This window comes from Paramormyrops kingsleyae, chromosome 7, assembly GCF_048594095.1.
Source record: "Paramormyrops kingsleyae isolate MSU_618 chromosome 7, PKINGS_0.4, whole genome shotgun sequence".
Classification (NCBI taxonomy): domain Eukaryota; kingdom Metazoa; phylum Chordata; class Actinopteri; order Osteoglossiformes; family Mormyridae; genus Paramormyrops; species Paramormyrops kingsleyae.
In genome coordinates, this window is record NC_132803.1 from 8754452 (window position 1) to 8766672 (window position 12221).

Below are 12221 nucleotides of genomic sequence, written 5' to 3' on the forward strand. Positions count from 1 at the left end.
TACTGATCACTCTGTTACCTCCCCTGAAGTTCCCTCCACGAAGGATGCGCTGATCTCGGCACAGAAAGAGGACCCTTCCTTGGAACCCTGTCGTGTCTCTGCCATGGACAAGCCGGACGTAAAGGAGCACCCCACAGCATACTTCTTTCGCGATCGGATCCTTATGCTACAGTGGTCCCCACCAGACTCACCTTTTGAGTGGGCTACGGTGTTCCAGGTGGTAGTCCCGTGATTGTACCGTGATTATGTGTTGTCCTTGGCTCATGATCATCCGTGTTTGGGTCACCTCGGTATTCGGAAGACATTGTCCCGTGTGTTACGGTATTTTTATTGGCCGGGAGTTAACTCGGATGTGAAAATGTATTGTAAAACTTGTCATGTCTGCCAGTCTGTGGGTAAGCCCAACCAGATGATTGCGCCTACCCCGTTACACCCCATTCCTGCAGTTGGTGAGCCCTTCGACCATGTCATTATAGATTGTGTTGGCCCGTTGCCGAAGACTCGCTCGGATAATTGTTACCTATTCACTTTGATGTGTGCTGCAACTCGCTACCCGGAAGCTATCCCCATACGTAGTCTTCGGACTCCTGTGATTGTGAAGAGCCTAATTATATTCTTCACCACGTTCGTGCTCTGTTTGTTTTCTTGTGTTTTTATTATGTGGGTTTTGTTTTGGGGTCTGTGTCTGTTAGTGAACCGTGTGGGTTCACTCTTGTGTGGGGGGGTGTTATGTGCCGTAAGGAATTTGTGCTGTAAGTTTAGGAGGATGCCCGTAAGTTGCTCGGACCTCCTGCCCTCTCCCCGCCGATTGGTCAACTGCTCTCTCGACTCCGCCCTCTGGATCCGACCCCGCCTCCCTTGCCTTCGGAGCAGTTTCCGGTTCGTCGGCTGAAGAGATCGCCGCTTCGTCCCTTCGTCTGCCCGCTACTTGCTTCTCGCCTGCTAGCTCGCTCTCCGTTCGCTTTACTTTGTTTGATTGATTGTGTATGACTGTTTTGCCCTTGACTTTCGATTTTCGCCTCGCCCTTATTTGTACTTTCGCCTTGGTTTTTGACTGCTTGCTTGGTTTTGGACTTTCGCCTGTGTTTTGACTTCGCCTCTCGGTTCTTCCCTTTTGATACCTTAGCTTTGGCTTTGTGTTTCGTGTTCACTAGGTGTGTAGGGAGTGTCTGCCTTTTTGTTTATTCGTTAACGTGGGGATTATTGTTTGTTTGGTCAGGGAGATTTAGGCATTGTTGTTTCGTTTCACCTTTTTTTTGTGTTCGCTTAGGTAGCTCAGCTTGTGGTGATACTCGGTAGATGTGCTTTTGTTTGTTTCTTTGGCCTTTGTCACTCCTGACGTTCGTTACACCTAGTGTTTGTACTGTGTTTGTGAAAAACTATAAAAAAAGACTCCCTTTGTGTCCCGTGTTCCCTTCTCCTAGCCCTAGTTGTCCTGTCCTCCCCAATCCCTCCTTCCCTTTCACTTTGTTGCGCTCCAACCCTAGACTGGACCGTAACAATATTTTAATTTTTTTTTTTAAGAGAGTGCAAATTATACTAGGATGGGGAAATAGTATTCGAGTGAGTGTTTCTGGCCTTACTGGTGAGGCGGGCTGCAGTGGGGAAGAAACTGTCCCTATGGCTTGATGTTTTGGTCTCAATGGACGGCAACCTTCTGCCAGAGGGGAGAGTCTGAAAGAGTTTGTGACCAGGGTGAGAGGAATCAGCCATAACCCTTCCTGCTCGTACAGGTCCTGTAAAAACGGAAGGTTGCAGCTGATCGTCTTCCCGGCAGAGTGAATGATGCTCTGTTGAGCTTTTTTGGTGAGAGAGCAGATGTTCATCTCCCACTTGAGGTCCTTGCTGATTATGGTGCCGAGGAAGCGGAAGTATTCCACAGCGGTGACTGTTGAGCCGAGCAGGAAGATGGCTGGAGGTGGGGCAGAGCTTTTCCTGAAGTCCACAATCATCTACACTGTCTTCAGGGCGTTGAGCTCAACGTTGTTACTCCACAAGTGTCCACAAATACATGTTTCTATATTTGGCATTATAAGCACAGAGATGGACATAAATCTGTCCTGTCTTTCAGTCATAAAGCTTTGAAAGGATGATGAGGTTAGCCTAAGAGATGCCATTTTGGACGGTAAGTTTAAGGGCATTCAATATAACTTTAGTTTCATCGCCTTTTGCCCTAGAAATTCAGTGTAGAATTTTTTTTAGAATTAACTAGCTGAGTTTGTGCATGCATCTATTTCTCTATATATACATACACTCACCTAAAGGATTATTAGGAAACCTGTTCAATTTCCCATTAATGCAATTATCTAATCAACCAATCACATGGCAGTTGCTTCAATGCATTTAGGGGTGTGGTCCTGGTCAAGACAATCTCCTGAACTCCAAACTGAATGTCAGAATGGGAAAGAAAGGTGATTTAAGCAATTTTGAGCGTGGCATGGTTGTTGGTGCCAGACGGGCCGGTCTGAGTATTTCACAATCTGCTCAGTTACTGGGATTTTCACGCACAACCATTTCTAGGGTTTACAAAGAATGGTGTGCAAAGGGAAAAACATCCAGTATGCGGCAGTCCTGTGGGCGAAAATGCCTTGTTGATGCTAGAGGTCAGAGGAGAATGGTCCGACTGATTCAAGCTGATAGAAGAGCAACTTTGGCTGAAATAACCACTCGTTACAACCGAGGTATGCAGCAAAGCATTTGTGAAGCCACAACACGCACAACCTTGAGGCGGATGGGCTACAACAGCAGAAGACCCCACCGGGTACTACTCATCTCCACTACAAATAGGAAAAAGAGGCTACAATTTGCACGAGCTCACCAAAATTGGACAGTTGAAGACTGGAAAAATGTTGCCTGGTCTGATGAGTCTCGATTTCTGTTGAGACATTCAAATGGTAGAGTCAGAATTTGGCGTAAACAGAATGAGAACATGGATCCATCGTGCCTTGTTACCACTGTGCAGGCTGGTGGTGGTGGTGTAATGGTGTGGGGAATGTTTTCTTGGCACACTTTAGGCCCCTTAGTGCCAATTGGGCATCGTTTAAATGCCACGGCCTACCTGAGCATTGTTTCTGACTATGTCCATCCCTTTATGACCACCATGTACCCACCTCTGATGGCTACTTCTAGCAGGATAATGCACCATGTCACAAAGCTCGAATCATTTCAAATTGGTTTCTTGAACATGACAATGAGTTCACTGTACTAAAATGGCCCCCACAGTCACCAGATCTCAACCCAATAGAGCATCTTTGGGATGTGGTGGAACGGGAGCTTCGTGCCCTGGATGTGCATCCCACAAATCTCCATCAACTGCAAGATGCTATCCTATCAATATGGGCCAACATTTCTAAAGAATGCTTTCAGCACCTTGTTGAATCAATGCCACGTAGAATTAAGGCAGTTCTGAAGGTGAAAGGGGGTCAAACACTGTATTAGTATGGTGTTCCTAATAATCCTTTAGGTGAGTGTATTTCCCTCGTAACATTGAACTGAATAGTAATTACACTTGCTTGATAAAATACAGTTAGTATCCATACAATGTTACAGTGTTAGTACTGAAACTGAAGTAAGTGTTGTAGTACCAGAAGATTGCAAGTTTGAAACCTTCACAATACGGGGCAGAATGTCACGCCCGGCTCGTCCGATCCTCGTGTGTGCCACACCCCCCTCGTTACCTCATGTTAATTCCTGATTGTCTTCACCTGTTGCCTTTTGTTTTCTGCCTACCCTGTGTATTTAGTCTGCGTCTGAGTCACTATTCCCCAGTCCGGTCATTAACGTTGTAACGTTGTAGTGTCGTGTTGTGCCGTGTTATCCCCTGTTATGCCTTTGCGTCTTCCCATTAAATCCTTTTGTTTAACCCCTTTCCTGTCTTTGTTCGCCTGCTTCCCTGGTCCGTGTTCCACGAATTATGACAGAGAACATGCAAATGCAACACACACGCACACACACACACACACACACACCTACTGTGCCACCCATTGAATTTATGCAGTTCACTTGACATATCTAGTTCTATAACGCGGAAAGCCAAGTAAGTTGTTTGGGATTTGATAAGGAACATAAAAATGTAATCAGATGAGTTAAATATGTAGAAAAGTTAATGATATGTTAGCTTTAGACTTTTTTCTGTATAAAGTAGAATAAAGTAAAATACTTTATGAAGTAGAATCTGCATTGTCAACTCCAAGCAAAGAATGAACCGGACACTGTAAGGGATTTGTAATTCAGCTTCTATGGTACGCAGTCTGTATTCCTAATCTTTAGAACAGTTATGCATTGAGGTACAAATTTGCATAACTTAAGCAACCACAACACACTTCATGTTAAATGGTTCATTAGCTATGTTGTGATTTATAGAAGAGGATCCATCTTTTCACTGGTTTTCTACAGCCAGAGGATCACCTTGGGGAGCTTGCAGTCTGTCCCTGGAGACACAAGGCACCAGGCAGGAGATGCCCATTCCAAGGCATACACACACAAGGGGAGACAGGAACACTGATACATCTAGACTGCATGACTCTGGCAATGAGAGGAAAGGAGACTGCCCACAGGAAATCAAAACATAAACAGAACATGTAAATGGAGCATAGAGTCAAGAATCAAACACACCACTCAGCATATATAAGGCCACAGTGCAACTGAGCTATTTGCCATTCAAAAGTTAGTCCTGTTATCTGTATCTTTACCGACTATCACAGTTACCCAGAAGACCTTGAGAATGCAATTACATCACTGATTATCAGTACAAATAATGACACGCATAGGTTTGGCTTCATTCATCTCCCCAGTTAACAGACCTTTGTACTTAAATGGTCAAGTTGTGTCTCCTCTATGCCACTGTCAGTACAAATAACAATGTATTAAAAACATAAAAATTACTACGAAAACGCAAACGTAGTTTTGAGTCCTCGAACAAGCCCCCATGTTACAGAATAACAATGGCAAAATTGGAAATCACCCCCTCCCAATGGAAAGGCTACATACAGGATGTCAAACACTTTTAGGGAGCGAGCGCGTTCCGCCGGTGGGGGGCGTGGCGTCGGGTGACGGTCTTTGTAAGCGCGAGCCGAAGGGGCGTGAGGAGAGAGAAGTAAGTGGAAGTTTTTTGCGGGGTTAAAAATGCCGCTCGAAATCTACCTGGATCTGTTCTCCCAGCCATGCCGCTCTGTCTATATTTTCGCGAAGAAGAACAACATCCCGTTTGAATTTAAGAAGATCCTGCTGTTTAAAGGTACCGTTACAGTTTTTGTGGCTCTACGTCACTCGGCCGGGAAAGTATTTCGGCTAAAGAAAGGGTCACTTTGACGCGTTGTATTTCTTGTGGGCAGTGTTGTTAAAGCTATTTTAAAAATGTAATAAGCTAAGCTACTATAGTCATTGTACAAAAAAATAAAGCGCATATATATGAAAGCTATACATCAGGGCAGGGGCACCGTGCAGCGGAGGGAAGTTAGGGAGGCTCGATGGGCCCCATGAGTGGCTGCGGCCCCGAAAAAATTGGAACATAATCCGATTGTTCTGGGTTGGGGGCCCGATAAAATATGCTTTCCTGGAGCCAAAAATCTGTTTCAGGTACAAGGAGCAAGTGACACTATAAGGTTCATAGCAGGAGCATCTTAACTACACTGATGCTGCTTTAAAATGTAGCTGAATCTCTGATTTTTGTTTGAAATAATATTAACCTCCCGAATACTAAAACAGAGTATTCGGCGTTAGATTCTCAGTTTTCTGGAGCGAATTATTTGAATGTTGGCAAGATAGATGTACAAGAAATTGAAAAAAGCTTGATGACCGGCGCACCCGCAGCTCGGTGAACCTCACTGGCCGAAGGTCGCTATTCGGTTATGAAAGCAGCAACGCTTAAACCTCGCTACCTGAAAATGATGTTACACAAATGGCTTCGCTGTTTGTATCCACGACACTGCCCAGCAGGTCTTTGGGGTATTTGCAAAAGTAACTGGACGACTTCCAAACACATTGTTGCGATATTTTGACGTACAGGAATCGTGGCTATGAATGAGGAATCTGATAGGAAAGCAAAGAAAGCTCTACACTCGGGCATACAGCAGTGTTTAATGCCACCTTAAGATGTTAGACTTCTACTCTTTTCTCAGGTAAAGGAAATCTGACAAGGTAAGTGGGATGATTATGCAAATATTACTTTTTTACCAGCTAGACATAGAACTTATTTTTAGATTGATTTTTTTTTTTTAGCTGTAAACTTTCCTTTTCACTGTGATTAGGGTTAACCTTGTATTTTCATTTCTCCATCAGGGGAACAATACATTGAAGAATTCGGGAAGGTTAACTATTTCAGGAAAGTGCCCGCCATTAAAGATGGAGACTTTACTTTGTCAGAAAGGTGAGACTTGTGCATGACAAAATTAAGCCGTATAACAAAATTTTTACAGTGTAAATGTTGCTTCTGACTGGGTAACAACAACTGATTTGCAGCATTGCCATCTTAACTTATCTGGCGGAAAAGTACGGGACCCCAGACCATTGGTACCCAGCAGACCTGCAGACCCGGGCTCGAGTTCATGAGTATCTGTCATGGCAGCACAGTGGAATGCGAGGAATTGCCAGCAAGATCATATGGCTCAAGGTCAGTATTGGAAATTAATAGCATTGAGGCTGTATTTAAACAAATATAATTCCATGAATTTATACCTTTTAAGTCATTCTTTTTGCAATATACAAGAACAATTAAATACTAAATGGTACATTCTGTATTTTAGCTGGTAATTCCCAAGGCATTTCAGATGGATGTTCCTAAGGAAAGGATGGATTCTATAATGGAGGACCTGGAAGAATCACTCACGGCCTTCGAAGAAAAGTTCCTGCAGGACAAGCCTTTTATTGCTGGGCAGAAGATCTCACTGGCAGACTTGGTGGCCATTGTGGAAATCATGCAGGTGGGGCAAATTACACTGAATTTGTTTAAAATGAAATGTTATGAGATGCAACAGTGACACAGGTAATGTATCCTGGATCCTGGGTTCAGTCCCCATTGTACCACATTATTAATCTATTATTATCTATGGTCCAGGGCGTGCAAATGTGGTTTTAAAGGCAGTTTCAGAAATTTCAAGTCACATGGGTGGTATATGACTCTGTGGGTTAGGACTCTGTACCCTGTGATCAGAATGTGACTAGTTGAAGTCCCATGGCTGACAGAGTGGTTTCACCTTTGGGTCCATGAGCAAGGCTCCTAAGCCCTCACTGCTCCTGGGACTGCCTGACCCTGCCCTCTCACATTTGTCAGTTTGCATAAGTGGCTGCTAAATTAATACATGTAAATGTAATTTAAGAATAGTTCTGTGTGAGTGTCACGATCGTGGACGAGCGGTGCAGATAAGCAGGCGATCGGAGCCAGGAAGTCAGGAACAAAGGGGATTTATTGGGATAACAAGACCGGGTAAGCACGACAGGCAACATCAATGATTAGTCTGGGGAAGACTGACTCAGACGAGGACAAAATACAAAAGACAAGCCACGGACAACGAGCCACAGGTGAGAACAATCAGGGCGAAACAGGAGGTAATGAGGTGGGCGTGGCACACATCGGGAGCGAATGGAGCGGGGCGTGACAGAACCCCCCCCCCAAAGGCGCGCACACCGGGCGCGCCCGAGAGGAGGCGACGGACGGGACGAGGGAACAGGACCTGGAAAACAAGAACAAAACCATCAACGAGACCAGGGAAACAGGACAGAGACACAGAACAGGAACAAAGACGAGAAAAACGACAAGACCTGACAAAGGACAGGAAACGCAGACAGGCAAACAGAGAAGGGGGACACAGAGGGGACACACACAGGCGACACGAAGGGGCCAGGAGTGCACAGAGGAGGAACAAAGGGACGAGGAACAGACACAGGCGGGACGAAGGGAGGAGGAGCAGACAGGGGAAACCAGACAGGAACGGAAGGGGGACAAAGGGGAGCCCGAGGGAGCCCAGGCGGGCGACGGGCAGCGGCCGGAGGGGCCGCAGGCGAGAGGGAGAAGGGAACCGAAGCGGACCACCCAGGGGCCAAGGGAACGGGACGAGGGAGTGACAGAGGGGACACGGAGGGAGCAGAAGGGAACACCAGTGCAGGCAGGCAGGAGGGGGAAGCCGCGGCAGGCGGAGGCGCAGCCGGAGCCGGGGAAGGCGCCGTCCGACGCCCAGCCGGAGCAGGGGGGCCCGGAGGCGACCGACATGGAGCCGGAGGCGGGACCGAGGACCGGCACCGAGGATCCAGGGGGGGACCCGGCGGCGACCGCCGACCCCGAGCCGGAGGACCCGCAGGCAGCCACCGAGCCACAGCCAGGGGCCGAACGGGCGAGCCAGGGGGCAGGGAGGGCGGGACCCGGACCCGACGCCTGTGTCCTCTTCCCTTACGGGACACTGAAACGCGGGGTCCCGGGTGGTGTTGGCCTTGTCGGGGCAAGGGCGAGGGAGTCAGGAAGGAGGTGCCCGAGGGTGTAGACTCGGGCAGAGCAGGGGGCGTGGCCGCAGGTGATGCAGCCGGAGCCGCGGGCGTGGACAGGACAGGAGGAGCGGCTTCAGGCAGGGCCGGGGGCAGGACTGGAGAAGCGGCCTCAGGCAGGGCCGCGGGCAGGACGGGAGAGGCGGCCTCAGGCAGGGCCGCGGGCAGGACGGGAGAGGCGGCCTCAGGCAGGGCCGCCAGTAGGGGGCGCCGCAGCGGGCGCCGGCAAGACAGGCGAGACAGGCAGTTCAGGCGCCGGCAAGACAGGCGAGACAGGCAGTTCAGGTGCCGGCAAGACAGGCGTGACAGGCAGAACAGGCGCCGGCAAGACAGGCGAGACAGGCAGAACAGGCGCCGGCATGACAGGCAGATCAGGAGGGGGCGCCTCTGCAGGCCTCTCAGGCGCCTCAGTCACTTGGCCAGCAGGGGCCACCTCGGCGGGGGCCGCAATCACTTGGCCAGCAGGGGGCGCATCGGCAGGCGCCTTGGGCGTGCGACCAGCAGGGGGCGCCGCCATCACGCGGCCAGCAGGGGGCGCCGCCATCACGCGACCAGCAGGGGGCACCGCCATCACGCGGCCAGCAGGGGGCGCCGCAGCGGGCGCCGCCCTCACGCGGCCAGCAGGGGGCGCCACCTCGGGCATTGCCGTAGGCAGAGCGGTGGCAGCTGCAGGGACTGCATGCGGGTCAGGCAGGACAGGCGGGTCAGGCAGTGCTGCTGGCAGCGCGGCCGCAACAGCAGCAGGCTGTGCCGCGGGCAGAGCAGCGGCAGCAGCAGCAGGCGTTGCCGCGGGCAGAGCAGCGGCAGCAGCAGAGGGCGTTGCTGCGGGCAGAGCGGCGGCAGCAGCAGCGGGCGGTGCCGCGGGCGGATCCGGAGCAGACAGTGCGGCCGGAGCGGACTGGTCCGGTGCAGGTAGGAGGGGTGCTGAGCGCGTATGCGCCCTCCCTTTCCGCGCTTTAGGGATCTGGGGACTGGCGTCTCTGACGGCGCTGATCCCTCTCCCGGGACAGCACTCTGGCCAGTCATCCCCAGCCTCCAAAGGAGGCAGGTCCTCCTCGTCGTGGGGCTCATCGGTCACACAGGCGTCCTCCAAGGCGGGGAGAAGGGAGCACGCTCCCAGGAAGAGCGTCTGGACAGTTCCTCTCCTCCTGCGTCTCTTCTTGGCGAGAGCGGGGCTCTCTAGGACCCAGGGTAGGTCCTTCTCCTGGGGTCTTTCCCCAGGTAGCTCCCCAGCGCTGGGGAACTGAGCGGCCGTAGCCGCGTGAAGCTCAGGGTTGCGCGTCTTCTCACCAGCCCTTTTTGAGACCTGGACGGTGGCTGTTGACGAGTCGGGGGGCGGTTCCCGGGTGGCATACCCCGGGTGCGGTAGCCAAACCGCTGCTCTCACCCTCAGCTGCCGCAGGTGTTCGCCCACCCGTTCGAGCAGCTGCTCCTCGCCTGTGTGGAACCTCCTGTCGAGGAGCTCCCAGCAGCTCTCCACCAGCCGGCGGGCTACGGGATCCGGGTGGCGATCAAGCTGGTTCGTCCAGGCGATCACCTCGTTTTCCATAGGGAGAACCTCCCCGGTAGCGCTGAGCTTGTTCGGGAGACTAATCATTCTGTCACGATCGTGGACGAGTGGTGCAGGTAAGCAGGCGATCGGAGCCAGGAAGTCAGGAACAAAGGGGATTTATTGGGATAACAAGACCGGGTAAGCACGACAGGCAACATCAATGATTAGTCTGGGGAAGACTGACTCAGACGAGGACTAAATACAAAAGACAAGCCACGGACAACGAGCCACAGGTGAGAACAATCAGGGCGAAACAGGAGGTAATGAGGTGGGCGTGGCACACATCGGGAGCGGACGGAGAGGGGCGTGACAGTGAGAACAGATTGTTTGTTTCAACCCTCACTCTCTGAAACACTGACGCTGCTGTTTTTATGTGCCTTAGCCACTAGGTGCAGGTGTGAACGTGTTCGAGGTCAGGCCGAAACTGAGTGCCTGGAAGGACCGAGTTCGGGCAGAGATCGGGCCGGCTCTGTTTGACGAAGCCCACCAGATGATCTTTAACGTAGAGGAGATGTCGAAGATCATCGACCCCAGTGCGAAAGAAATATTCAAGCCCAAGATCAAAAAGATGTTCCTTTGAGTCCATTGCTAGGTTCTTGTACAGTCTGCTGTACTGCTTTATCTCTCACAACCAAATACCGTTTGTGTTTATGCATTAACCTGCAATGGTGCCAAAATTTGATTTGATTACCCCTATACTGTCTTATATATTATTTACTCCATAAATACTTGTTTCTGTATTTGCCATTATAAGAGATCAGACGGACATAAAACCCCTGTTTTTTGGTCATAAGGCTTTGAAGGGATAGCAAGGTTAGGTTAAGAGATGCCATTTTGGGTGGTAATTTCAAGGGCATGCAGTATAACTGCAGTTTTGTCTTTCATCCTAAAAATCTATTTGTCATCTTGCTTTTGTTTAAAATGATCAACCATCAGGTAGTTTGTATTTGCATGTAGTCCTTTGGCATTTAGTTACATGGGAGTTTGTCATTTTAAAAGAATAGGTCATCTTTGATGGGGAAATACATGTAAGTCACAGCATTCACACCAAGATTTCATGGAATTTTTCTGGCCGAAAGAAGGGGTCAGAGCAGATTAAATTTCACCCAGATATTTCCTGTGTTCACAATGCTTTAAGTACTGTGATATGTGCAACTTTTCCACTTAATGAAGGAAAAAGAATTTGCAGCTGTTGAATAATAGTAACATAATTGCTTTTATGAAGCCATTCTGTATTTTTTTCTGATACTATGTAATTTCTAATAAACAAGCGGCATTTCTTAACAGGTATTAAAGTATGTTTCAGTACTTAAATGTATCTAAAAGTATGCATATTACAGAATTTATAAGGTGGTGGGTAAATTGCATCTAAAACCATATAACTATATACACTCTGTTCTGTTACACATTAATGGATCTCAATTTTCTGAAACTCATTTTAAATGCTAGTGAACTTTGACTTGAGATAATACTGCGCAGTCTCCTATTGTTGACTCAAACGTAAAACGTAAACTGTTTATTAACCTTGAATTCATAGTGCTTTAGAAGATTTTTTATGGCAGTATTTTGTCCAGCAAACTAAAAACTCCGGTTTACCTAAATAGCTACTTTGGCTATGTTTTGTATAACTCCTATTTTATAAAGAAATATTAATGGACAAATTCATGTAAGAAACTTTACTCCCAAAAAGCGATACACTTCTCAATAATTCAATGAAGGACTTATACCAATTTCATAATATACCATTTAGTGTCAAACAACTTGCAGGCTATTAGACAACTGAATAATTTCAAGTACAACGCTTGAGATGAAAATCCACCAGTGCACCAAGGCTTGTGACTGAATTTAGCACCAGTGGTTTATATTATATTATGCAAAACATTATTGTGTGTGTATATATATATATATATATATACACACACACACACCACGCCTTTCATTTGCTGCTACATTATTATTCTTAGTTGTCGCAGTAATTGTAGTAGTGGAATAACGTTCTGGGGACATCAGGAAAACCGGACACTTTGAACGTTTCCATATACCATTATCGTTATGTTCGGTAAATGTTCCGAGAACAAATAATAAAATTAACTGGGGTAGGCTGTGCTGAGAGAGCGTTGCAAATAAAATATTAAAGTCATTTGGATCCGACATTCATCTGCTGTCTAAGTAATGCCCGGGGATATTATTTTCA

The 12221-nt window shown here is 48.4% G+C and overlaps 1 protein-coding gene across 1 annotated transcript; it reads left to right on the top strand.

Annotated features, from left to right (window-relative positions):
- Positions 1-5048: 5048 nt before the first annotated feature.
- LOC140592081 (glutathione S-transferase theta-3-like) lies at positions 5049-11311 on the top strand. The gene is made up of 5 exons (XM_072714208.1): positions 5049-5236; positions 6280-6367; positions 6460-6610; positions 6744-6920; positions 10410-11311. The coding sequence occupies exons 1-5, from the start codon at positions 5125-5127 to the stop codon at positions 10605-10607; spliced, it is 726 nt and encodes a 241-aa protein (XP_072570309.1). The 5' UTR covers positions 5049-5124; the 3' UTR covers positions 10608-11311.
- The last annotated feature ends 910 nt before the right edge of the window (positions 11312-12221 follow it).

Coding starts and splice junctions, on each gene's coding strand:
- LOC140592081 (XM_072714208.1), top strand. CDS start 5,125: ATGCCGCTCGAAATCTACCTGGATCTGTTCTCCCAGCCATGCCGCTCT. Junction 5,237..6,279: donor GAAGATCCTGCTGTTTAAAG/GTACCGTTACAG, acceptor TTTCTCCATCAG/GGGAACAATACATTGAAGAA. Junction 6,368..6,459: donor GACTTTACTTTGTCAGAAAG/GTGAGACTTGTG, acceptor ACTGATTTGCAG/CATTGCCATCTTAACTTATC.